At 41.8% G+C, this 23,611-nt stretch overlaps 2 protein-coding genes across 2 annotated transcripts in view; both read left to right on the forward strand.

The window, feature by feature from the left end:
• The window catches only part of LOC109974489 (ETS translocation variant 3-like protein), an 8,153-nt gene extending 3,413 nt beyond the window's left edge, over window positions 1-4,740 (forward strand). The window contains exons 2-6 of the mRNA XM_020624692.1: window positions 1,317-1,368; window positions 2,176-2,407; window positions 2,701-2,839; window positions 3,677-3,767; window positions 4,152-4,740. Of these exons, the coding sequence (XP_020480348.1) occupies window positions 1,317-1,368; window positions 2,176-2,407; window positions 2,701-2,839; window positions 3,677-3,767; window positions 4,152-4,372 (735 nt within the window). The 3' untranslated portion in view covers window positions 4,373-4,740. The remainder of the gene's footprint in view (window positions 1-1,316; window positions 1,369-2,175; window positions 2,408-2,700; window positions 2,840-3,676; window positions 3,768-4,151) is intronic.
• A 619-nt stretch (window positions 4,741-5,359) lies between these two features.
• Window positions 5,360-23,611, forward strand: part of lig1 (ligase I, DNA, ATP-dependent) — a 48,608-nt gene continuing 30,356 nt past the window's right edge. The window contains exons 1-17 of the mRNA XM_020624707.1: window positions 5,360-5,594; window positions 6,268-6,336; window positions 9,704-9,884; window positions 11,881-12,028; window positions 13,412-13,549; window positions 14,379-14,729; window positions 14,884-14,992; window positions 15,992-16,078; window positions 17,918-17,974; window positions 18,329-18,387; window positions 18,963-19,076; window positions 19,222-19,388; window positions 19,773-19,849; window positions 20,029-20,120; window positions 21,499-21,598; window positions 21,810-21,895; window positions 22,761-22,876. Of these exons, the coding sequence (XP_020480363.1) occupies window positions 5,578-5,594; window positions 6,268-6,336; window positions 9,704-9,884; window positions 11,881-12,028; window positions 13,412-13,549; window positions 14,379-14,729; window positions 14,884-14,992; window positions 15,992-16,078; window positions 17,918-17,974; window positions 18,329-18,387; window positions 18,963-19,076; window positions 19,222-19,388; window positions 19,773-19,849; window positions 20,029-20,120; window positions 21,499-21,598; window positions 21,810-21,895; window positions 22,761-22,876 (1,968 nt within the window). The 5' untranslated portion in view covers window positions 5,360-5,577. The remainder of the gene's footprint in view (window positions 5,595-6,267; window positions 6,337-9,703; window positions 9,885-11,880; window positions 12,029-13,411; window positions 13,550-14,378; window positions 14,730-14,883; window positions 14,993-15,991; window positions 16,079-17,917; window positions 17,975-18,328; window positions 18,388-18,962; window positions 19,077-19,221; window positions 19,389-19,772; window positions 19,850-20,028; window positions 20,121-21,498; window positions 21,599-21,809; window positions 21,896-22,760; window positions 22,877-23,611) is intronic.

Here is a 23,611-nt window from a genome sequence, read left to right on the forward strand (position 1 = left end):
GAGAGATGGAGGAGGTGGGGGTGTGTGTTCGGGGTGAGATGAGATTGAGGGTTTTAAGATTCGGTCCATTCATCCTTCAGTCCTCTCAGACTTGAAAAGGGCCGGCAGACAAACTGGTCTTTGTTATTCGTCTAACGAAGCCTTTTCCGCTCCAATCAAGGTAACAGGACCTGCTGACATATTATTACACTTTCACAAGTTGATCGAAGGGAAAATTCTTGTGATCGATTATTACGTTAGACTTAAATGTTGCTTCTCTGCTGATGGTTTTTGTTTGACTGGCATGATAATTTCAACTGATTATTTTTGTTTGTAGCACTTGGTGTAATTGTGTTTATCATTAGATTGATGGCACACTTAGATTTGCATGTTTTTGGCACTTAGCTGATCCTCTTATCCAGCAGAACAAGCTTTAATTTGCATTTAACCAATAAAAAAGAGAGAGAGCCAAACTTTGCTTTAAATTGCAGAGAAAACATTGCACATTCATATTAGAGCATGATTGCATCTTTATTATTTTCTTACTTTTTAATGTTTTCTATCTCCTGAATCTTGTCTTTGGCTCAGCTCTCCTAGTTTCCTATATTGCCCAGTGACCCTAGAAAGATCATGTGTGAGGCCAGCGCTGCACAGGAGGACACAATAAAATAAGTGCTAAAGGGGAATGTGTTTTTTTTTTGGGTTCAAGATAAGAGGATATTACAGCTCGTAGAAGAGGAGACATCATTCAGTGAGGGAAAGGGTTATGTGAAGCACTTCTTGAAGAGATGAGTTTTCAGCCTTCCAGGGAAGATGGTGGGTGTATGTGCTGCTCCAAATCACTTGAGAAGGTCATTATGTGTGTGGGTGGACGGTGTGTGTGTGTGTCTACTGGATAAAGTTACAGAAAAATAAAGAAAATACTAAACAGTCTCTGGAGGGAAAATGATGCTTTCATACATTTACTTTACTGCAATAAATTTTATTTGCTCTAATCACAAATCATCAGTTGCATAAGTAATGAGAGAGGTGGATAAAACCTTGTATTTGTGTGCAATTATGCTGATATTGCTGCAGTGTAAAGTCTGGTGGTTGTCTTTGTTCTAGCTTTGGATGTGTCATTATATTAATATGTGTGATGATGATTTACTTTAATAAGTGATAGTGAGGGCAGGAGCAGCTGTAATCAGTTACATCTGTGCTCTGCTGTTTATGGCTAATTTAGCTCCACATGACAACAAATTCATATTTCTTTCAAACTGCTTTTTTTGTCTAATGATGATGATCACAATGATGAAGACACTGATTTGTTTGTATTTTGTGGTGTGTTTTCGGAGTGCAGCTGTAGCGCTTCAGCCGGAAAACTCCTATCGCCCTGTTGGACCAGAAGTAAGGCTCTTTGTTTCTTCATGTAGGAATGAGAATTCATTTTAGCTGTTTATGTATATGGGTTGGTATTTGTGTGGCAGATTTTTCACTTTTTAGAGTTGAGAGATCTGAGCAGTCAGAGTTATGACTGCATATATTCATTCTTGGCAATAACTTTGGGAAAAATCTTCTTACTGCATACAATTGTAAAGGTGTACTTAATAAAGTGGCTGGGGAGTGTAAATATATTGTGTTATGTGTCTAACTTGTTTTTAATAGTTCCCAGCTTTTACTGTTACTTTCATCAGCATAAAATGTGTCATTTTATAGTGTTTACGTTAGCTTCGTACTAATGAGCTAGCTGACAGTGCACCTTTACAAATTTTATTTTTATTAAGTATTAATTTAAGAATACTGTGACTTACCTACCTAACTATAGCCATTTCTTTTTATCCTTCTGATTGCGAGGAAAGCGATAAAATTATGTGATTTTTGATTCAGATCTATTGAAACAGTGGCCAATACAAATGAGTAAACCAAAGTTTAGACCCAGAAAGAGAATGTTATGTTGGATAACCTTTGTGAGGTGGTAGGCGGAGCTAATTTACAGACTGTACTTTGGCAACACAGGAGCTGGAATAACAACAGAAGGGCTGTAGGCTGCAGAGTGTCACTGAGGGGGGGTAGTGTAGCTCAGAGATATCACATTCTGTCTGACTTTCACTGGGTTTATCAGACAGTGTGTAAAATCTTAGTATCATTTATAGGAGGTCTTAAGTAGTCACTGCCTCCCCAGTCACTTCACAGTAGCTCCTCTTGCTTCTCCAGCAGTGTTGCTCCCTGACTGGGCCTACAAACCAGCCTGGTCTCCGGGTTCCAGGCAGGTCCAGCTGTGGCACTTCTTGCTGGAGCTGCTGGGGCGAGGCGAGGGCGGGGCCATCGGCTGGGGAGGGGAGTGGGGTGAGTTCATCATCCGGGACCCCGACAGGCTGGCCAGGCTGTGGGGGGAGAGGAAGGGCAAACCACACATGAACTATGACAAGCTCAGCCGGGCGCTCAGGTAATGCAAACTGCACACAGATACGGGTCACAGCTCTTTAACTGTGAATGTGCGTGATCCTCCCTGTGTGTGCAGCTTCTCCCTCAGGCTGGTGCTGTAAACAAAATGTAGTCCTTGTCAACATATGTTGTCAGATTAAATGCTTCAGTCTAAAGAGCCCACAGATGCAACACATTTGGAAAGCACTTTTAGCAAAATACATTATAGCAACTTGAGTGGATACAATAGGCACACGCACCTACACAGATGCCCAGATCAGACCTACAGTCACACAGAAAACATTTTACTTCCAGATATTACTACAACAAACGTATCCTGCACAAGACCAAAGGAAAACGTTTCACCTACAAGTTCAACTTCAGCAAACTCATCCTGGTCAACTATCCCGGATACCCACTACCACTGCCACCACCACCACCACCCGGCCATCAGGTCATGATCACATCTTCACATCTCATTTTAGAGGACTTCACTCTTTGGGAAACTGACTTCTTGGTTACATTACTTCGTATGTAATATCAGAAAAAGAAAAAAAGTCGTTTTTTAAATTATCCAAACATTACTGTAACTTGGCTAGTTTCCCAAAACACGAGAATAGTCCTTTAATTAGAGTTTTATTCCAGAAAACTTTGAGAAAAATAATTACCTTAACTGTACTATTTCATACTTAAAAATGGGCTGTATTTAATAAAACAATTACCTCAACTTTATCATTTAATAAGAATTTGGCTGACTTGAATAGAAATGCTATCATTTATTATAAAACTGACCCACTGACTGATCCTGTAATTCAGAGGGGAGGCAGTGTGCTTAAGGTTATATCACATTCACAGGCAAACCAAGGGCTTAGGTTACCTACCATGCTTTAGAAAGCACCCGACTTTGTTTAATTATATGATTAATTCTGTAAGACCAGGGATTAGTATAGGGATGTGCTTTGTCTGAAAATGCTGTGCAAGTGCACTTAAAAATATTCCATTAGCTTTTGCAAATGGAAGTCCCAGTTTGGAATAAAGCTCTCAATAATATTAAACATTGTAATGAGGTTTTCAACACATTTCTAAAGGCCACCAGTGTACAAAGTATCAGGAACACCTGCTATTATGTTTATTAATCCAAACTGTACACTGTCAAATCAGTAAAAGATCCAAAATGTCACCTGGTGTTCTTAATATTTTGTGCTCACAGTGACAGACTCAACAGTTTTGAACAACTCATGTCCCATTTCAACCACCCTTCCATCTCATCCTCCATCCCTCCACCCTCCAGCTGGTTCAGAGCAGGTCTCTTCCCTTCCCTCTCCTCCCAGCTAAGAGCGAGCTTCCTCTGTGTGGAGGAGCCGGGTCAGTGATGGACAGAGGTAAGAGTCCATCTATCAGTGTTGCAGCTATATCTGTGGGGTGTGAACAAGTCGCACAGTGTGCCTGTCATAATAGGCAATGGCATCCATCCATCCATCCATCCATTTTCCTCCGCTTATCAATGGCATCCATTTTAAAAAAATACTCTATCTCTGATAGTGAAGGTGACCACCGAAGTCAGATTTTTTTTTGTTTAACCCTTCCCCCCAGAGATATTATTTCAAAGAATTCAAGAAAAGAAGTTTTTTAAAAGTAAAAATTGATATATTTGAATGTTGATAAATGATTATGTAAGTGAATTCTTGTTGTAGCAGTAGAAATCATTGTGTAGAAACTCCTTTGTACTTTGTGACTGATATGATCCTGACTCTGTCTCCTGACAGCGGTCCAGCCTGTGCCTCACCCCTTTTTGCTCCCATGCTTCCTCTCTAAGCCGATCCCAATGCCCCCATCTCTTCGCTGCCCCTTCCCCTTCATCTCTGGCCCTGCACATTCAGAAGCCAACCTGACAGAGCCCAGAGAGTTGGGCCTCACCCCCTTGCATCAGCGCTCCATGTCAGTGCAGATGGCTGGCCGCTCAAGAGCCCTGCAGGGTGGAATCTGACCCACATCAGTCACAACCTGTTTGTTTGAGTAAAGCAGACTGAAATTCAAGTAGAAGAGAGGAGAGCAGGGAGTGATGTACAGATGGGTGGAAGAGAATGAAGAGGAGGAACAAACTACAACAGATGGACCACTTTGACTGCTCAGATCTCTCAAATACATTTTGTATTTTTTGAGCTCATTAGTTTTTTATTCATTGTCTGTGGTTTAAAATATACAAGGTTTGTATTTATTTAATTGGAATATATTGTGTTATTGTAAACAGAAATATTAAGAAACCCTGCTTTTCTTCTGTCAGCACTTCACACCACAGTAGCAGGGTATCAATTAACAACCACACACTTGTGTTTGAGTCAATAAAGCAGTGTACTCAGACGTTTGTCTTGCATTTCGCTACCCCCACTTCAGGCTTCATGAAAATAGTAAGAGCTGCATAAATGATGCATTGAAACAGGCACCGAGACATCAGAAAAGGAGCCTTTACGTCTTTGCCAGCCTCAGGACCCGCAGGGACTATTCCGATACGACAGGGGGCAGTATCACCTTTGAAGGGCCATAAAATTTTCATAACAGCGAGAGACAACTGCGAAGTGTAAAATAAAAGAGGTGTCACTCGGATAATTTTTAAAGTACCATAATCTTCGTTCAACTAGCTAGTACTCCACTTCTATTCAAACTTTCCATGAGCATAATATGATACACAACCAATAATGTTTGAAATGTTTTTATTTTGGCAATTTGCTATATTACCATCCAGTATTTTATCACAATATTAGACAGCACTCAGTATTATTTATATGTAGTTTTTCTTGTTTTAAAACGTTTTTACAGATTTTTAAGTTATTTGGCTCCTTTCGTCAGGGATAACATCTTTGCAGTTTCTACCATTTAGTATTTTATTTGATTTTTATTATATGCCAAGCCGGGTTAGCTGCACTAAACCTTTTTCAAAACCTTCCAGGAGAACACATACTGTCGGCGTACACGTTTTCAGCCCGGAACCTGCTCAGGTTTTGGCTCACAAGTGGCATGTCCTATGCTTTCACAATCTTTGGCTGAGATGTCATTTTGGCGGTGAATGTTCCAACTAGTTTGTTGTTCTGCAGCGCGGGAGTTGGTGGTTTAGTACGTCTATGTGAAACCTGTGCTGTAATTTAAGTATTATTCGTAATTCAAGATCAGGTGAAGGAAAAGTTTGAAGACAACATGCAGCGGAGCATCGCGTAAGCATAATTCTGTTAACGGTTTATATTTAAGTTAACTTGTGCCCTGAACCAACTTTAGTTAGCTCGCGTTTGACGTTTGTGTATTAAGGTTAGCGTTACCTGTCAAAGTTAAGTGTTTAAAAGTTGTGTTTATGAGTCTCTAAAGGCATTGTCCCTTAAAGTGTAGCTGAGTTTGAGTGTTAACAGCATTGTGTGTAAGCTAGCATTAGTATGACCTAGTCTGCGCCGTCTGTTTTAGTGAGAGTCACTTTATGATCCACCAGTCACACACCAACGAATTTCTAAATTAAGCTCCAGGCGGAACAAACCTAGCTTAGTGTAACGTTATCTGTTTAATATAGATCTGGGCAAAATCCTTTTTGTTTTGACTAAATTGTTTAACAACCTTATGATCCGGAAGGCTAGCTGAACCCCCATTGACGTACATTGGGCTTGCTGTGTTAACGTTACTTGCTAGCGGGCTAGCAAACGAGAATGCAACGCTTACGCCTGACTTTCATTAACCACCGTTTACAAAGTAGTTAACGTTACACACAACTCTGTTGTGTTACACTGTGCCGGGGCGGTTCAGTTAGTGAGAGTTAAACGACTTTTTAAAAACTGTCAGTATTATGCTAACCCCGATCAGGCCATAACTGTTTGTTTGTACCTGCCTGTCCTCTTCCATCAGGTCATTCTTTCAGCCCAAGAGTAAAGACAGAGACACTCAGAAGAAAACCACAGATGAGCCAGTGAAAAAGTAAGATTTCCTCTTCGGTTAGAGGTCATTCCTCTATCTCTAAGGGTTTAATATAGGCCATCTGACAGAGAGATGATCTCCATCCTTTAAAACTAAGGTACCCCTCAGATGAGCGGCTATGGGAGAAAATTATGCTCATTATTAAAATCTCTGAAACTTTCTGAAGGAATATGTTGCTTATTATAACACTCAGATTAGCAAAAGAATGGAGTTTTCATTGTCAGTGTAAATATGTGTATTTGATTCAAGATAGAAATTGTGGTTGGCCTGTGTGTTTGACATCAGTAAACCGAATCAACGCCTCAGCTCCTTTTCAAACACATCTGTATTGAAACACCACTGACAGTTTGAGTGTGTGCACTTATCTTTGAATCGCTTTGCCTCTGGGTCTCTTGCTTAGGAAAACTTTGTGTGGAGTAGTTTTTTCTAAAGACTGGATACAAAATAGAAGATAATTTGAGTTTGTCATCTGAGTTTCTTTGATGATAATGTTGTGATCATCAGTAGACTGTATTATCTGTAAAGTATGTCTTTAAACTCGCTGTAATGCAGTTGTCTTCATAAAATTATCTTTTTGTTATTGCTTTAACCCTTGTTTTATAACTGTTACCTTGATTTAATGGCTTAATTGTTTATTTTTTAACTTTTTCTGTTGACTTTGGTCTTTTTAAATACATAATCTAGCACATACTTATCTAGTGTCTCAGACTAAAAACACTCCTTCCTCAGAGTAAAGCCGTTTTCAGATAAAACACGGTATGCGCTGCGCTCACTGCAGGGAGTGGGCACAGGGGAGGAGAGCGCACACGCAAATTGTGCACATGTTGGGTGCCACTTGGTAGGTGACCAAAAAGCTTTCCAGGAGCTGGTTAGCAGATATATGAACAATTTTTTCAAGCAGCAGACTTGGATGCATGGTGTAAAGCTCTGGCTTTAGTTGTATCGATGAGGAGGAGGAGACGAGCTGTAGCAAAGAAGAAGAGGGGGTGGGTCTGTCAAAATCAGTTTCTCCTCCACTTTCTTTTATGGTGTGTCAGGTTCTCTGTAATTGGACACGTCAAGATGTCATCACAGAGTACTGCGGCAAAGTTGAGCTTTTTTTAATCTTTAGCAAAGTGCGCAGGGGTGGCACATGCACGTACTGTGCTCAGCTTGGTGCAGCGCAGGTGCGTTCTTGCACTGCGCAACACATAGGAATGAATGGGTTTGATAGCGGAGTCCAGCACCCACCACGTCCCATTTGAAAACAACTTAAGATTTAAGAAGCGTCCTACTCTCGCTTTCAATGAGGAAAGATCCTGCTCCTTGGGACAAGTGTGACGTCACTGTATTACAACACTCAGTCACAAAGCAGACTTTATAGGGACGTGTTGTAGTTTTTCTGACAGTTGAGGTTCGTAGTTGCTGACAGTGGGGAATCAGTGCCACCTGTTAAGTATAGCTGGTGACATGTTCAGCATTTTACTGATGTGCTTTATACCAAGTTTGTTTCTGTAATAAGCTGTAAGTGTAATGGAAAGCTGCTCATAATGAGCTTCACCTGGGTGAAAGTGTCTTCACTGGTCCTATGCAATCACATATTGTCTAAACCCCTATAATAAAGCTGTCTATTCAGGGGGAACATGATTATTTTCAAATACACATTTTAGTTCGTCTTCACTTCCACTTGAGTTGTATGTGCATCCAATTAGGATCACGTAGTTCACAACCACTTGAGTGTTAATGCTGTGATAACATTTTTCATTTGTCTGTGCTCGGTGAAATGATTTTAATGTGTGTGCCATTAATGACTCCAGCATGTCAGGGGGAACCAGCGATTTGCATTTTAGCAGCTGGTTTTTCATAGACAGAGACATGAATGAACTAGTGCGTTCTTAGTGCAGCTGTAAGAACATTCAGGGTCTTTTTTATTCCAAACTGCTGACTTTGACAGACTGAAATCATGCTTTGTTAATAAAAAAGTGTAAAGTTTTAATGACTGTTGTTAGCAGAGATGGCATGTGTTCTTCATGTTGTCGGAGCAGGTGTATCCTGCACAATATCTGTCATATTTAACGTTCCATTTGTATGTTTTAATGAGCTCAGTGTTGTGAAGTAAAACATCTCTCCTCCTGCTAATTCTATGTGTGTGGGTGTGTGTGTGTGTGTGTGTCTGTCTGAACCAGGGATGCACTGATACCACTTTTTCTCAGACCAAGTACAAGTACTTAAATTTGAGTATTTTCCGATACTGAGAACTGATACAAGTACTTAATAATAATGGAGTGTTTCTACTATAAAATTACAATTACCATAAAAGTGCAATGAGTTTAGAGAGATTTTTATTTTCATGAGATTTACTTTCTGATTACGATCAAATCAAATATAACAGGAGGTTGTGCAAATTACCTTAAAGCTGTTAGTGATGACAAACCCAACACTTCCACCATTTCTGTTCAATATAACGTGTAACTGACTGAATGTCTGTAGCCTTCTACACAGCAAGCTGTAATACAGTGCGACCCTCTTGTTAGGATGAAATAATTTCATGACCCCCGCCCAGAGCATATAATGTCACAGTCGGCATTAAAATGTCTAATTTAATGAGAGTGTAGCTCTTACTTTAAACTGCCTATTGTCTGCGGCTTCATTATGTCGTCTCGGCTTCGCACACACTTGTACTGCTGTAGAGAAGCTGCTCGGTCTTAGCTTCCAAGTCTACAAGAATTCAGCTCATTTTTATACAAAACTCATTAGACTCTGCTGTTAACTACATAGTGTTAGCATTTGTTTTCTTCTTCACAACAATTCACTACAGTCTGCATAACGAGGACTTTATGGGTTTAGTGGGTGAATGGGACCAGGCATTTTGGCTATGGGGAGAGTGAAGACGTCACATTTCTGCAAGTTTGTTGTTGTGCTCTGCTTGTTCAGTGGGTCATTAACTGCTCGTACTCTCCCCACTACTGGTGGACGTTGCTGCGTCTCTAAAATATGACCTGTCTGTGTGAGGTTAAAGTTATCTTGCTGTTAAGTGGTATTGGTGCATAATATCAGACAAGCTTTACGAGTACAAATGCTAGAGGGTGGTATCAGACCGATACTGGTATCAGTGCATCCCTGGTCTGAACGGCTGCTCTTAATCAGTTAGGACACCTCTGGAGCTCTCCTGTGTTTTGGTTGAGATCGGAGTGATTTCCTGAGTTTGGAAAAAAAAAACAATACATTTTACTTCTGCTCCTACACTCAGGACCAGAATGCACCATTCTGAGAACTTTTGGCCAGTTAAGGGTGATTTCCTGCTCTGAGATGAGTAATAAATATGGGTCCTGGATTTATTTATTTGAACTGCACAATTCCTTAACTGTGTGTCTGTGCTCTTCTCTAGATCTGTCAAGAGCCCTCTGAAGGTGCAGAATGGTGTTCAGGAAGCAGAGTCACCCGTCAAGAAGGTTGCTAAGCGCTGCCGTCAAATCCTGGACAGCGACGACGACGACGCGCCAGTCGTTAAAGAGCAAGTTGCTACCAAGTGTCAAGGAGACAAAGAAGCCCCCAGTAAAACAGAAAAGGTAAAAGGCTTTTTACACTTCCTCATTCTGCCGTCAGTCTTTTTGCTATTCAACACATCAGCTGATCATTTCTTTGACATTATGCAAAAACATACTGACAGTTTGATGGGACATCATGGTGTTTCAAAACAAAACAAAAACAACAACAAAGCAGACATAAGCCCCTTTCAGACATGCACTGGAACTCTGAAATTCTCCAGACATTACACGGAGGAGTTGTATGTGAGAACTCAAATGTCCAAGTCAGTTGACCCAGATGTTAAGTGGACCTGACCCTGCCACCTCCCTAGTACAAAGTCTGTGTAAAGGCTGAGTAAGCTAATATGAGAATACAGCAGCTTATAGTCCGGAGTAGTCGGTATTCACACACATAGGCGTGTTGACATTCTATCATGTGACCGGCGTGAAACTGGAGGAATATAGACATCCCATGGTGAAGAAAAACACCTGTTTACAATGAAGACCAATGAAAATATCTACTTGGAGTTGCGATGAGATTCGGGAACTAAGGCCGTTAAGAGCTGGCGCCACAGCTGTTAGATTAAGGAACAGCAAGAGACTCTGCAGTTTATGACCAAATGACAAACCGGCTACATGTCCGCGTCATGCCCTGCCTCCTGCACGCTCTGCCCAGGACGGAGTATGAATGTATACTGAATATAGGGTTTAACGGAGTAGTGTGTGCTACATGTGTGAAAGGGCATCTCTGTGCCCTAGTCCAGAGTTCATGTGTGAAAATGGCTATGCTTAATGTAATGAATGCCTGATGTGATAATTGTAAAAGGAGAATTACCAGTAGGCTTGGTTTTTCCCTGCACAGTGTAAGACTGAAACAGTGTGTAACCCATCAGCTGTTGTAAATCCACAGTGCAACCTGCACAAAGAAAGTCTAATAAGAGTGTAAGAGCTCCTGTAGGCGTATCAGTGCCTTTTGTTTATTCAATGGTGAGAAAAATACTGTTCCACAAAGGCGCACTAATTGTATGGTGAATCACGATGTTGAATGCATATGTCAATAAACCACATAATGAAAAGACCTGATTATCGGCTTTGGCTGTCGCTCAGCCACCTGTTGTTTGATAAACACTTCTCTTATCCAGCTCGTATGTTTAGCTTGTAATACATCAGCAGTTATTCATGGGCCCAAACATTTTCATAAAGTGAAGAATCTGAAACACATCATAAATGTGCATGATGAACAAAAGCGCACCATCCTCTCTTCATCCACCTCTGATGATTTGAAAACAACAACCAGTATGCGTTGTGTTTTCAATGCACCTGCTATCCTGCTATACATATGTTGGTTGTCACGTCCAGTTAGCCATCAAGCCTTTAATACTGGGATGCCGACATCTCCGTAAACAGAACACAGGCTTTTTTTTTTTTTTTTTTTCCATAGTTCAGTGTAAACAGGCAAAGCTGCAATAAAGAAGGGTCAGATTATCTCCACTGTCTAAAAGAGGCAGTAAACCACATTACCACTTGTGCAGGACAGGCTGATATCAGAGATGGTTGTCACACCTGCCTGCAGTAGCCCTGCCTTCCTCCTAGCAGCCTGTCTAAACATTGTGCTTCACTGAACAACAAACTTGTTTGCTCACTTACAGTGCTGAGGTGGATGTTGTTCAGGGTTTCAGGGTTTTATGCTTTGTTGAGATTTCTGCTTTCCTATGATTTGCTTTCAGCCATCCCATTTGGACTGTTTATTGTGTGCCCATAAAGAAATTGCAGCAAATTCAAAAAGTGAATGCTCTCATTTGCTTTGGCAGAAGATGCCACACTGAGGAAGAGTGATACAAAGAGTCCACAGCGATCCAGATCATTTTACTCTGGACAGCTGGACAACTGTTACTGTCAGTTCCTGCATTGTCAGTATCAGCTGTGGACGTTGCATCATCTCAAATCAAAACCATTATCAGCAGTAATTCTAGCCATTAAAGCTTCTGTTTATGTTTCCTCTCATTATAATGACCACAAATAATTCTGTCATTTTCAGATCGATGAAGTGTTCAAGGCTGTTCCTACCCCCCTGTCTTCACCACCAGCCCCAGCCACCCCTGCAACCCCGGCCAGTCCTGCATCTTCGGCTTCACCGGGGACACCAGACTCCGTCTCCCCCTCTGGGATTGTCAAACGCAAAACTGGTCGGTGTTGTGTGTGTGTGTGTGTGTGTGTGTGTGTGTGTGTGTGTGGCTGCAGCATCTTGAACTTTGACACCAGCTGGGGATTGATCGTTTTTCAGCTTTGATCCGTTTTTATGTGATTTCTTGTTAGCAGGAGCCTAATAGCTCCAAATACTCATTATTTCATAATGAGGGGAAAAACAAGACATTTATCACAAACTGAATGCATGAGAAGTTTGTTCACCACAAAACTGCTAAGTACTTTTTTAAGTACTCTTGTCCCTTTTATCTCATGACTCTGTTTTTTTTTTTTTTTGGAGTTTCAGCTTTGACATTTAGAACCACTGGACTAGATTGTGTTATTGATCCCATCTACCGAACCATGATTACACACTTTCAAGCATATATATCATTATTTTTCTTCATGTAATTGCTTTGTGGTGATAATGTTATTGCTGCTGCATTGTCTTGCAGTGTGTCATCACTGCTGACTGGGCCTTAATGGAACCAGCAGAGCGAGTCGTCTTATTGTTGTAGCTGATTGTCACCGTGTTTATTTGGTTCATTTGGGATTTGCAGGCTTAAAACAAGCTCGACCATACAATATGTTGTTGTTGCATGTAGCTGATATTTTTTTTGGCCATATATGTTCATTATCTGCATTTCTGCGTTGAACATAAACAGGAATAGCCAACTGATTTTAAGTGAATCTTTGTGCTTGCTGTGTTTTTTTTTTTTTTTATGTCACACCAGAAACAAAGGATTTTGAATAGTGAATTTAAGCTACTTAGAGCTACACCGTTTTCTACTATGGCACATTTGTTTTCATTAGGGAAGCGCCTCCTTTGCCACACTGTCTCCTTCATCCTACTTTTGCAGCAGGGAAGCAGCTCATTCTCTTTTCATCATCCCATTCTCTTTGTGTGTGATGTCTGCAGTGTTTGCTGTTAGTAGTGGTGTGTTACCACCGTCACCACTGGAGAAAAACATCACATTAGAGTAAAGCTCTAATTTAACCGGAAATTGCATTCTTAATGTCCTCGGTTAAAGCTTCCATTATCATATCTGAAAGAAAAACAGCAGTGCCTACCTGTGCTGGAACCTTAACAGGGACCAACACAGATGTGGAACCAAAAGCAAAATTACCCTCCAGCACCACTACTGCATAAAATTACAGAGGAAATCACACTGGAACTTTAAGATTCCATCCTGCATAATATCTTTCAGGATGGAATTAGTGTTTTCATCTGTGATTCTCTCTTTCACATTACCCTACATCAGCAGTAAGAAAGCAGACTTGTCCTGTTTTCATCTCCACATTCTCTGTCTGTTTGATCACGGCATGGTGTTTAGTCAGGATGCCTCCTGCTCCTTTTAATGTAATACCTGTCCTGACATGTACAGCGAGGAAAATGTTCCCAAAGAGGAAGCTTGACGAGAGCAGGAGTGGCAGCGACAGTCAGAAAGAGGAGGCCGAGGCCAAGGAGGAGCAGGGTCAACAAAACAAACGAGCTCGTGTGGAGACCGGTGACGACAGCACAGGTACGCCTTCGTCACCGCTATTTGTCTGAGAGCACAGCCTGGAAAGTCTTGGTAGGAATGGAGAGTAAAGTGGAGACTGTCCAGGTGTTGAGAACTTGCACAGACACATTGGGTACATAGTAAAAAAAAAGGGGGGGAACCAAAACAAAGCACCACATTGAGTATTTTACTAGTGACCAGTCCTATATTATGAATACAGATGGTTAGACTTAAGTGTTAATCTCCACAGGGGTTTCACGCCAGTGACTTCTGTGCTGGTCCCAAGCCTGGATAAATAGAGAGGGTTGTGTCAGGAAGGGCATCCGACGTAAAAAAAAAAAAAAAAAGGGGCAAACCCTTCAGTTTTGTTAAAGGAATGCAGTTGTAGATCAAGTTTTTTTTTAAAGTTCTTTAGCAGCAAGTGTATCTACAGACACTGAGCAGGCAGATGGCATCTCGCTCTTTTCTAAAAATATTACTTTTAAAATACCAAAAGTGACTGCTGCATTCACCAGCCCAATGTGTACCAATCATTTTAACTTGTGGATGAGAAAATTAAAGTTTCATGTGTGACTCCTCACCCAGCCACTGTCACGACCCCAGTTCTGTCTGCTGGAACTCGGCGCTACAGGTTTGTCAATAGTCATTTCTTTTACCTGACTCTCTCGGGTGAAAGGCGACCCTCAAAAATATAACCTGCGGCATTTATTGAAAGAAGGCTGTTATGTTGAAAATCACCTTCAAACGTGAGCTCACAAAAAACAACTGGGTTGTGCTCAGTAAGCCGACTGGCATTTATCTCTTCAATGACTCCACTCCCTTTCTGTCTCACCCTGTGTTGGGAACACAGGTGAACCCATGGAGGAGGGAGCAAAGGAAGAAAGAACTGAAAAGGCAGTGACCGAGACTAACAGCCCAGATGAGGAGCTGGAAAAAGAGAAGAAAGAGGACGGGAAGGAGGCTAAGGAGGAGGAGCAGGTGGACAGAGAGAGCTCCGATGAGAAAGAGAAGAAAGCTGAGGGGGCGGAAAAGAAAAATGAAGCAAAGGAGGAGACAGATGATGAGAAAGGGCCTGCTGTTGCCAAGAAGAAGGTGGTTGAAAAGGACACACAAGAGGGAGGAGAGAGCCCAAAAAGTCAAACATTGAAAAGGCAGAAAGATAAGGAGCCAGCCAAGAAAGCCCCCATCAGCAGTTTCTTTGGTGAGGAGGAATTTGCATAGCCCTGTGCCTGCACAAAAAACATGTCTGTAAATGTGCTACGCTCTTATCAGTTAGGAAAGACGGCAGAATATTTCTCTGCCCCGCCCCCGTTCTAGCCTCACCTTTCTTTCTATTTATCTCATTATTTCAATAGCTCCCAGGAAAGCTGCAGTGAAGACAGAGAAACCAGAGAAGAATGAGGGAGAGAAAACCACAGATGCAGAGAAGAAGAGTTCAGCAGAGAAGAGTAAAGACACAAAAGGGTAAGAAAAGTGCAACAGGAAGTTTCACACAGCTGATTCTTTATAGGCCAGATGCCTCACCTGCCAGTCGCTTGTGTGGTCTGCATGTTTGTCCGGCTGAATCCAGCTGTATGGACTTCACCACACTTGCATAATCGTGGACTTAACCGGAAGTGTGTTAGTGCCGAGGGCTCTCCGTTTCACATTTCACCTCCCACAGAGTTTGTGTAGGGTGCAGACTTCAAAAGACTTCTATTACCAAACCTAATTATTAGTATTACCATAATTTATCTGCCTCTTCCATAAAGCGTGGCCTGTTATGTAATAGACAGAATACATGTAAATAAATTAGTAGCAGCATCAGCAGTAATGTATTGCTTCTTTGCTGTCTCGAGGTCATGTTAATGATTTATCCATAAACTATTTTTAGCACCAGAGGAGAGGAAATGCATTTTTCATTCTCCTAACTATGTATTTTTACTTGTTGTTGTTTTTTTTTTATCACTGCCTTGTGTGCGACAGTGTAGGAGTGATGGACGTGGCACACAAAGAGAAGTTCACAGCTCCTTAGAATGAATTTAGACAGTGTGTTTGACTCCAGTGTTTTGCAGTTTGTGTGAAGAAAAGGGAAATGATTAACATATCTTGCATGCTAATGCTGAAAAATACTTTTAACTTTTTAAACAACTTAATCAGTGATTTTTGTTGGAATAAATCTTTATTTGCTGATGTGGGAGATGTTCTTCTATTAAATATGTCGAACCTCTTAGTAGTGTAGTGGTATTTTTCTTTTGAGATAAACTTTGCTGTAGTTCGACTTCTTCCAGTGTGAAAAAACCAGTGGAACTTGGAAAACATTTTCCCCAAACACTCATTAGATTTCTGAGTGTCTCGTTGTTAGGGTAAATAGTGTGCATGACTTTCTGTCTACACAGAAATCTGAGTTGGCTTCAGTGACTGTAGCAGCGGTCACCAACATTCAGTTAGATTCTCATTTTATGCTGTTATGTTCTTCCTTAGTGATTCGACCTCAGGGCAAACAGACTACGATCCGTCCAGGCCGGGCTATCACCCTGTGGACCATGCCTGCTGGAAGCAGGGCCAAAAGTAAGTGGAGCCTACTCGTTCTGGCCTTCCTCACTCTGTCATCTCACCCACCTAATGTGAAAATGGGAACTTCAGTTTGAATATCCTGACAGAGGGTTCTCAGTGAATTTCTGGAATATTGTGAAATTGAATGGATTCTTGCAGTCTCTGATATCTCAGAATATGTGGGGATATTAGGAAGCGCTCATTTGTTAGAAATCTTTCAAATGCATTTTATAAATTGGGGAAAAAATGACGGAGGAAGTGCTGCAATGTGACACGAAACAGGTGCTGCCCGTGCATGGGTAAGTAGTCGGTGTTCACCAAGGGTCAAAGTCGGGGCACGCTGCTCTGTCAGAGATAAAGTAGCCCTCGTGGCAAAAACAAGACCAGCACTTATCAACTGCACACCCGTCTTCCTCAGGGTCATGTTTCAGACTTATTTTACATATTGTTGTTGCCTGTCGATATTTTGCAGTATTAACAAAAGCATCTACCCACACACCAAATCCGACCTCTTTTACATAAGATATCAACAAAAATGAAAGCTAAAAAAGAAAAGACTGGAAAAAGGAAGGAGAAGTCTGCGGGTTGATCTGCCATTTTCCACATTGGGTAGATGTGATGAGGGTCTTATCTGATCCAAGGCATTCCAGAGTGTGAAAAGGCTTTTAGAAGCCCACTGCAGAGTGCATTATGTTCTCAAGCTTGATATAGTTTAGTACTGTTAGAGAGGCTCACCACAGGTAATGGGTGTAACCATTGAAAAAATATAACCCATGCGTAACCTGGCAATTTCAAGTTTTTCTTTTTTTTTTTTTTAAACCCAGTATATGTTTTGAAAGGATTTCATTGGCACACAGTTAAGTTTCTTTTATTTTCATCCCAGGAGGAGGAGAATCTGATCCAAAAGTAAATACAAATATCACAGCCTGTCTTTGTGCCATGGACCTGTGATTGATGATCATGGATTATGCCAATTCTGGAAATTACAAAACTGGGGATGCCAATGTGGACAGGAACTAGTGTGTCATCTAATTCCCGTCCTCCCGTCGATATTTGTCTGAACCCCCCCCCCCCGAACTTGTGACTGTCACATATGGACACAAAGGCCCAAAACTCATTTACCCAACAGACAGTCGAGGCTTGAGATGCAGGGTTTCCACCCATTACTGACAGTCGTCATAGTATTAGTGGGGAGTTTTTTTGCCCTCTGAGCCAAACTAAAGTGAAAACCAGTAAGGTTTTCTCTCCACAGCCTTCTTGTCAGACCAGGGAAGTATTCTGACTTAGTAATGGAAAGTCATGGAAGAATCATGGAATTTCACATCAAGACCTCGGTGCCTGTCATACTGCTCGAACCAGACTCAGACGCAGGTCAACTGCTGTGGCTAGTAATGTTTTATAATTGATTTAACCTGCTTTCAGTACCAGGTGGAGTTTATTACCCATAAACAGTATGAGTTAATGTCATTTGCAGAAAATTGATTTAATTAACTTTTGAATGCTTTTGAGAATGCATTCAAAGCAAAACCCATATGCTGCTCCAAAGAGTTTAAACAAAGAAACAGTGATAGTTATGTGATTGTTTTTAAATGACTGATTGAACATTTAAGATGCATTTATGTCCCAGGGTTTATCTGAACGAAGCTTGACAGACGTTTCCCACCATGGCAGCTCTGAGCTTTGTCCTCCTGCCTGGTGCTCTCATGGAGTTTGGATAACCCAGAATCAAAGCTCGTTCTACTGTTGCACTAATTGCTAGTTGCCCTGAACAGCTGAGTCATCTAATGGTAGTGAATGTAGAAATGTGTCCGTGTGGATGTGTCACCTGCTAACTGCACGCTCATCACTCTCCAGAGTGCCGTACTTGGCGGTGGCTCGCACTTTTGAGAAGATTGAAGAGGACTCTGGCAGGTAAGAGCTGGATGAAAAGGGCTTTTTATAAGTAGAAACAACAAGAACTACAGTTTTTGTTGAGGGAAATTCATGTGATTTGTAACTCAAGTTTCCTGCCAAGTCCCTGAAAAAACCTTTAGAGTGTCATTATCTTTGAGGATATTGAATGATGAATGTCCTTGTTTTTCCCACCCACTACAAATGATGTATAGCGTTTCATAAATGAACTGTTCATCTTCCGCTCGAGCTTCCATTTCCGATTAAAACCTTCAGACAAATTTCATTTCCTGCCTCCCAGTGTTTACAGGATGGATTTAAAATTCATTTAACTCATCTTCCTTCTCTCAAAGCAATCCCGTTGTCATTTCCTAGGCTGAGAAACATCGAAACGCTGTCGAACCTGTTTCGCTCCGTGCTGCTGCTCTCTCCAGGTAAATGGTATTTTATCTCTCCCATAATGCATGTTGATGTAGCTACCCAGGCGCTCTATCAGCAGGATGGCGATTTAGCCAGGTTGCAAATAAAAGTGGGAGGATGAGTCAGTTCATTGATGTGTGTTTGTTGGTGTGCGTGTGTGTGTTTGTGTATGGGCATGGACCTGTGGGACGTGTGTGTGTTTTTGTAGCCACATTGCTGTGTGTGGATTTCAATTGTGTCTGAGCCTCTATGTTTTGGCTGTTGCGTATGTGGCCTTGCTTGTATCTCAGTGTCTGTGTTTGGTGGTGTCATGAGTGTATTTCCTTGTTTGTATGTCCTTGTTTATGTGTGTTCACTTGTCTTGTGTGTATCTCTCCGCCTGGATGGTCAAGTTTTGTCATCACGTCTGAGTGTGACTGTGTCCTTGAGTGTGTTTGCAGTCTCAGAGTGCATTCTGCTTTCTTTGTGGTTTTACTCTTATTTGTGTGTCTGTGCTTCTCTGTGCAGGCCTGTATTTTTGTGTCTTTGTCCTCTTTGTGTTCTCTGTAATGAAATGAGCACCTGCCTTTAAATGTGTGTTCTTTTCCAGATGACCTGCTGTGCTGTGTGTACTTGTGTCTGAACCAGCTGGGTCCTGCCTATCTGGGAATAGAGCTCGGCATTGGAGAGACTGTGCTAATGAAAGCTGTCGCTCAAACAACCGGTAATAGGCGTGCACACACACACACAAACACCTACTGTGATGCACCCAAACACTTGTGCATTCCCACCCTAACAGCTGAGACTTTCCTTCTCTGCTCATCAGCCTACAAGGCAGCTGTTATTCACCATCTCACTCTTGTTTCCAGGGCGACATTTGGACAAAATCAAGGCAGAGGCGCAAGAGAAAGGAGATCTGGGCCTAGTGGCCGAGAGTTCCCGTAGCAACCAGCGGATGATGTTCCAGCCGGCCAGTCTGACAGCAGAGGGTGTGTTCAGGAAATTGAAGGAAATTGCCAGCATGAGTGGGAACTCGGTGAGTCCCAGAATAACATTTTCATTTGACAAAAGTAGGCCTGGGAAGGTATTGTTTCCATTCTATTTGACTTTCGGTACTGGTGTCAGAGAGGGGAAATAAAAATATAAATGCAATTGTGTATCAAACAAGGATTTATTAGTTTATTTGTGTGCCTCAGAGGGAAGAGGTAATTTCTCAGCTTTTGAATAATTTGTCACCAGGAACCGCTCAAGCAATTAGTTTCTTTTTCCTCCAATGTTGCTACTGTATTTGTGTGTGTTTTTTATTTTTAACACTATGGATTGAACATGGAGTTTCACTTGCTGGTGACCTCAATCTCTTTGCATTCTGTGTCTTCTCTCTCTTCTTCTGTGAATCTCAATTTCCTCCCCCCCACCTCAGGCCATGAATAAGAAAATCGACATCATCAAAGGCCTCTTTGTGGCGTGCCGCTTTTCTGAGGCCCGCTATATAGTCAGGTAAAATGACACTCTCTCACACATACACAGCCAGGCCTGTGTGTATGTGTGTCTCACACACATCTGCACGTATGTAGCCACAGATATTGCTATGCCGTCTTACCTTCATGCGTGCATGTTGAAACCCATGCATGTCACGGGCATCAGGCATCAACACTGACTGCTCCGGGTCTTGACAGGTCCCTGGCCGGGAAGCTGAGGATAGGCCTGGCAGAGCAGAGCGTCCTGTCGGCATTAGGCCAGGCTGTGTGCCTGACCCCACCTGGACAAGGTAGTTTTAAGTTTTACATGATAGGTTTAAAAATGTTAAAACAACAATTAGGTGCCCTGGTTTTGCTTGCTGTATTATTCCAGCTGTTCCAGTACAAGTAATGGCAGGAAGAAATCCACAGATTTGTGTGCAGAAGTTTACCTGAAGCCCTTTTCAGACATGCACTGGAACCCTAAAATTACCTAGACATCACCAGACAGAGCTATATGTGAGAATGCAAATGCCCAAATCAGTCGACCTGTACTAAAAATACATAAACTTTGGAAGCTATCAACTTGATTTGTCCAACTCGCTCTGCTCAGGCTTCTTATTAGTTTCAGATAAACTTTGAATTATAGTTTTACACAGACTGGGGACTGTGGATTTTGTCCTCTGTCTGCAGAAAAGCTGACATTTTTTATTTAATTTGAAATCTCCAGACTTGTGTTAAAGGTGTATTAATCAGATACTCCAGTACTTGTGGTATGATGGAATTATCCCTGAGCATTAAATGAAAAACCAGCTCACTAAAGGAGAGGAATGTCAGGTGTTGGAGCAGCTAATAAGTTTTATTTAAAGAACACTCATTAAGGCAGTGTTAAAATATTCCTAGCGTTCATTACAATTATTTATAGATGATCGTTGATACATTTAATATGTAAATCAATCCAATATGATGAAATGTATCCCACATAAGCTCATTAAATAAAAAGCCATCAACAAAAACACTGACTGTGAGGTCTGTAATTGGGCGCATGAAAGGGACACATCTCATCAGTAGAGTATGCTGCTGAATTCATCACTTTCAGGCAAAAGTTTTGACAGTTTCTCTCTGAGCACTGATCTGACCTGCTCTCTCTCTCTCTCACCACAAACACCAAATTAAAATAATTCTGACGTATTAGTATTCGTGCCTCATTCTCAACTGGAGGTACGCTTTCATAAGAGTCAATTAGACCCGAGGCTCAGTGGGGAGATTTTGTTGATCTGTGGTCTGGTCTGGAAGTGTTCTTCTTAATCTTTTATTTATTTAACCATTATTTAATCAGGCAGGCCAACTAAGAGCAATTTTTTGTGGTGCTGAAGTGGATCATTACGATTAATAATTTAGTGTTCATGTTTTAAATATGTTGTAATAATTGATGTTAAACTGAAAAACTTTCTCTTTTACCCTTCAGCCTTGTATTATCTTAAACATTTCAGCCACACTGGGACTGAAATGACATCTTTGGATTGAGTGTATCCAGTAGAAAACACTGAGTTGCAGCTAGCTACACCAGTGACTGCAGTGTATATTTCTTGGCCTTTGAAGTCGCTCTGAACTTTTCATCCTACAAGTGTCTGGTCATACAAATGTTCAAACTCTGTTTGAAATGTATTTTCCCCTCCATCCTTGTAGGTTTTCCTCCTGCTGTGATCGACGCAGGGAAAGGGATGAGTGCTGAGAGCCGGCGGGCCTGGATCGAAGAGAAGAGTCTCATTCTCAAACAGACTTATTGGTAACTGAAGCCTAAACAAACCCCGTTGCTTCACTTTGCAGTCTCTTGTCAGCCCCACTACAGTCCCTCATCTCCCTTAAGCCCTGTTCCTCAGTCTCCCTCACTCATTCTGCTCACTTTCATTTTGGATGATATTGATTTTTTTTTTTCTTCTTTGTCTCCCAAACATCCCGCCTCATCTTCCACTGACTCCCCATGCGCTCCCGTCTAGCGAGATGCCCAATTACGACGTGCTCGTCCCTGTTCTGCTAAAAGAAGGCATAGACCAGCTGCCCAATCACTGCAAGCTCACTCCAGGTAAGCAGCCAATCAGGAGGCAGGGAGGTTATTTCATCCAAAACAGTGACTGTTGTGTGTTTATTGATCTGTTCAGTGGAGATGAGTCAGGTATTTTAGTTGAGTCATCTACTATACTTGGGATTAGCGCTCATTTACACTGTTGTCAAGTTATTTGCAACAAGGAGTCCTGGCACCAAGGTAGGAAATTAATACCAGTCGCCCTCAGAACGTTACTAAATTGGGAAACTGAATTGGCTGCTGTTGATCAATTTGACAAATCTAGCTGCTATTTTTGTAGTTAGGAAATCGGTGTTCTGTTCACAAACGCAAAGGGTGCTCCTGAATTTTTGGATCGCACCGAGAAGTTTACAAACATTACTGTGCTGTCACATCTGGCTCTGTAAGCTTCAAATAAAGGAATTTTTTTTTTGGTATATTTCATTATATTACTCCTCTGCTGCTGTTGGAGCTTAACTTAGCAGTGCAGCCCAAGGGCATGTGAGTCAGAGCGCTTTCATATTAGGGCCAAATGAGAATACAAACAAACAAATTTAAACTGTGGTCTTGTCACAAATAGCTGTGGGTGTGATGCTGATATGTCATGTGGGAATGTGTCATTGAAGCTAATTTCACAGCTTCTGGGTTTTTTGCAAATGCATCTGTGATCTGCCTCGCTGCTGTAACCTGGAGGCCCGTTAGCACCAGCCCCACCTCTCCTCCTCTCCACATGCAGCAGAAAGTGTCAGAAACTACTCCTGGGCTAATTCACAATTAGGTTTTTAACTATTTATAATTCATGAAAAATGCATGACTATTTTTTACTTGACGTCCCACTGTTTGTAGCTGTTTACTTCTTCTGATTGTCTCGCCAATTTTCTTCCAGGTGTACCGCTGAGACCCATGTTGGCTCACCCCACCAAGGGTGTCGGCGAGGTGATGAAAAAGTTTGACGAGGCAGCATTCACCTGCGAGTACAAGTACGACGGAGAGCGTGCACAGGTATGTGTTTGTGCATGGTGGTGGCTAAGTAAGAGATGAAGCTATTTGTTTTTCTTGTATTTCTGTAGTGAACTAAATTTTGTATGCATACAACTTTTGGCTGTGTTCTTTGAGTGTGACACATTGCTGCACTGTGACTGTTCATTTGAGTCTTGTGTTTCTACAGTGTGCAGAGTACTGTGCCTATTCTTCCGAGATAAACAGCAGGGCTGATTTTGCCCTGGGCCTGTAGGAAGAGTGAGCTACTTCTGCCATTGTAGACCAGAGATCGAAGGGTGGGGGTGGGTTGGAGATGGAGAACAGTGAGGAAAGAGGCTAGAGACACATAAGAGGAAAGGGAGACACAAAACAGGAGACGGTGGGAATGAAGAAATTTCAAGCGAGAGACATAAAGGGAGACACAGCCAGAGAGAGGGTGTAATGTAAACCCCTCCAGCTGTATTGTTAATTTTGGACAGTCATGCCAATAAAGTGTCTTTGAACTGTGAAGACGAGAGAGAAATGGAAACAGAAGGAGAGAGGATTGAGCCACAGTGAGCAAACCCTATGACGTCCTTCTTCTTTCTCTCCGTTTTCTCTCTCTCTCTTTCTGGTCTCACTGCAGTAGACTTTACCTCCAGCAGCCAGCAGAGGGACTCGTGGTACACTACTCAGTTAAACACTCCCTTTGTGTGTGTGTACAGTATGTCTACACGATATTGTGTGTGAGTGTGTCCAATTCAGTGAATTTCCATA

Source organism: Monopterus albus, unplaced genomic scaffold, assembly GCF_001952655.1.
Source record: "Monopterus albus unplaced genomic scaffold, M_albus_1.0 scaffold335.1, whole genome shotgun sequence".
Taxonomy (NCBI): domain Eukaryota; kingdom Metazoa; phylum Chordata; class Actinopteri; order Synbranchiformes; family Synbranchidae; genus Monopterus; species Monopterus albus.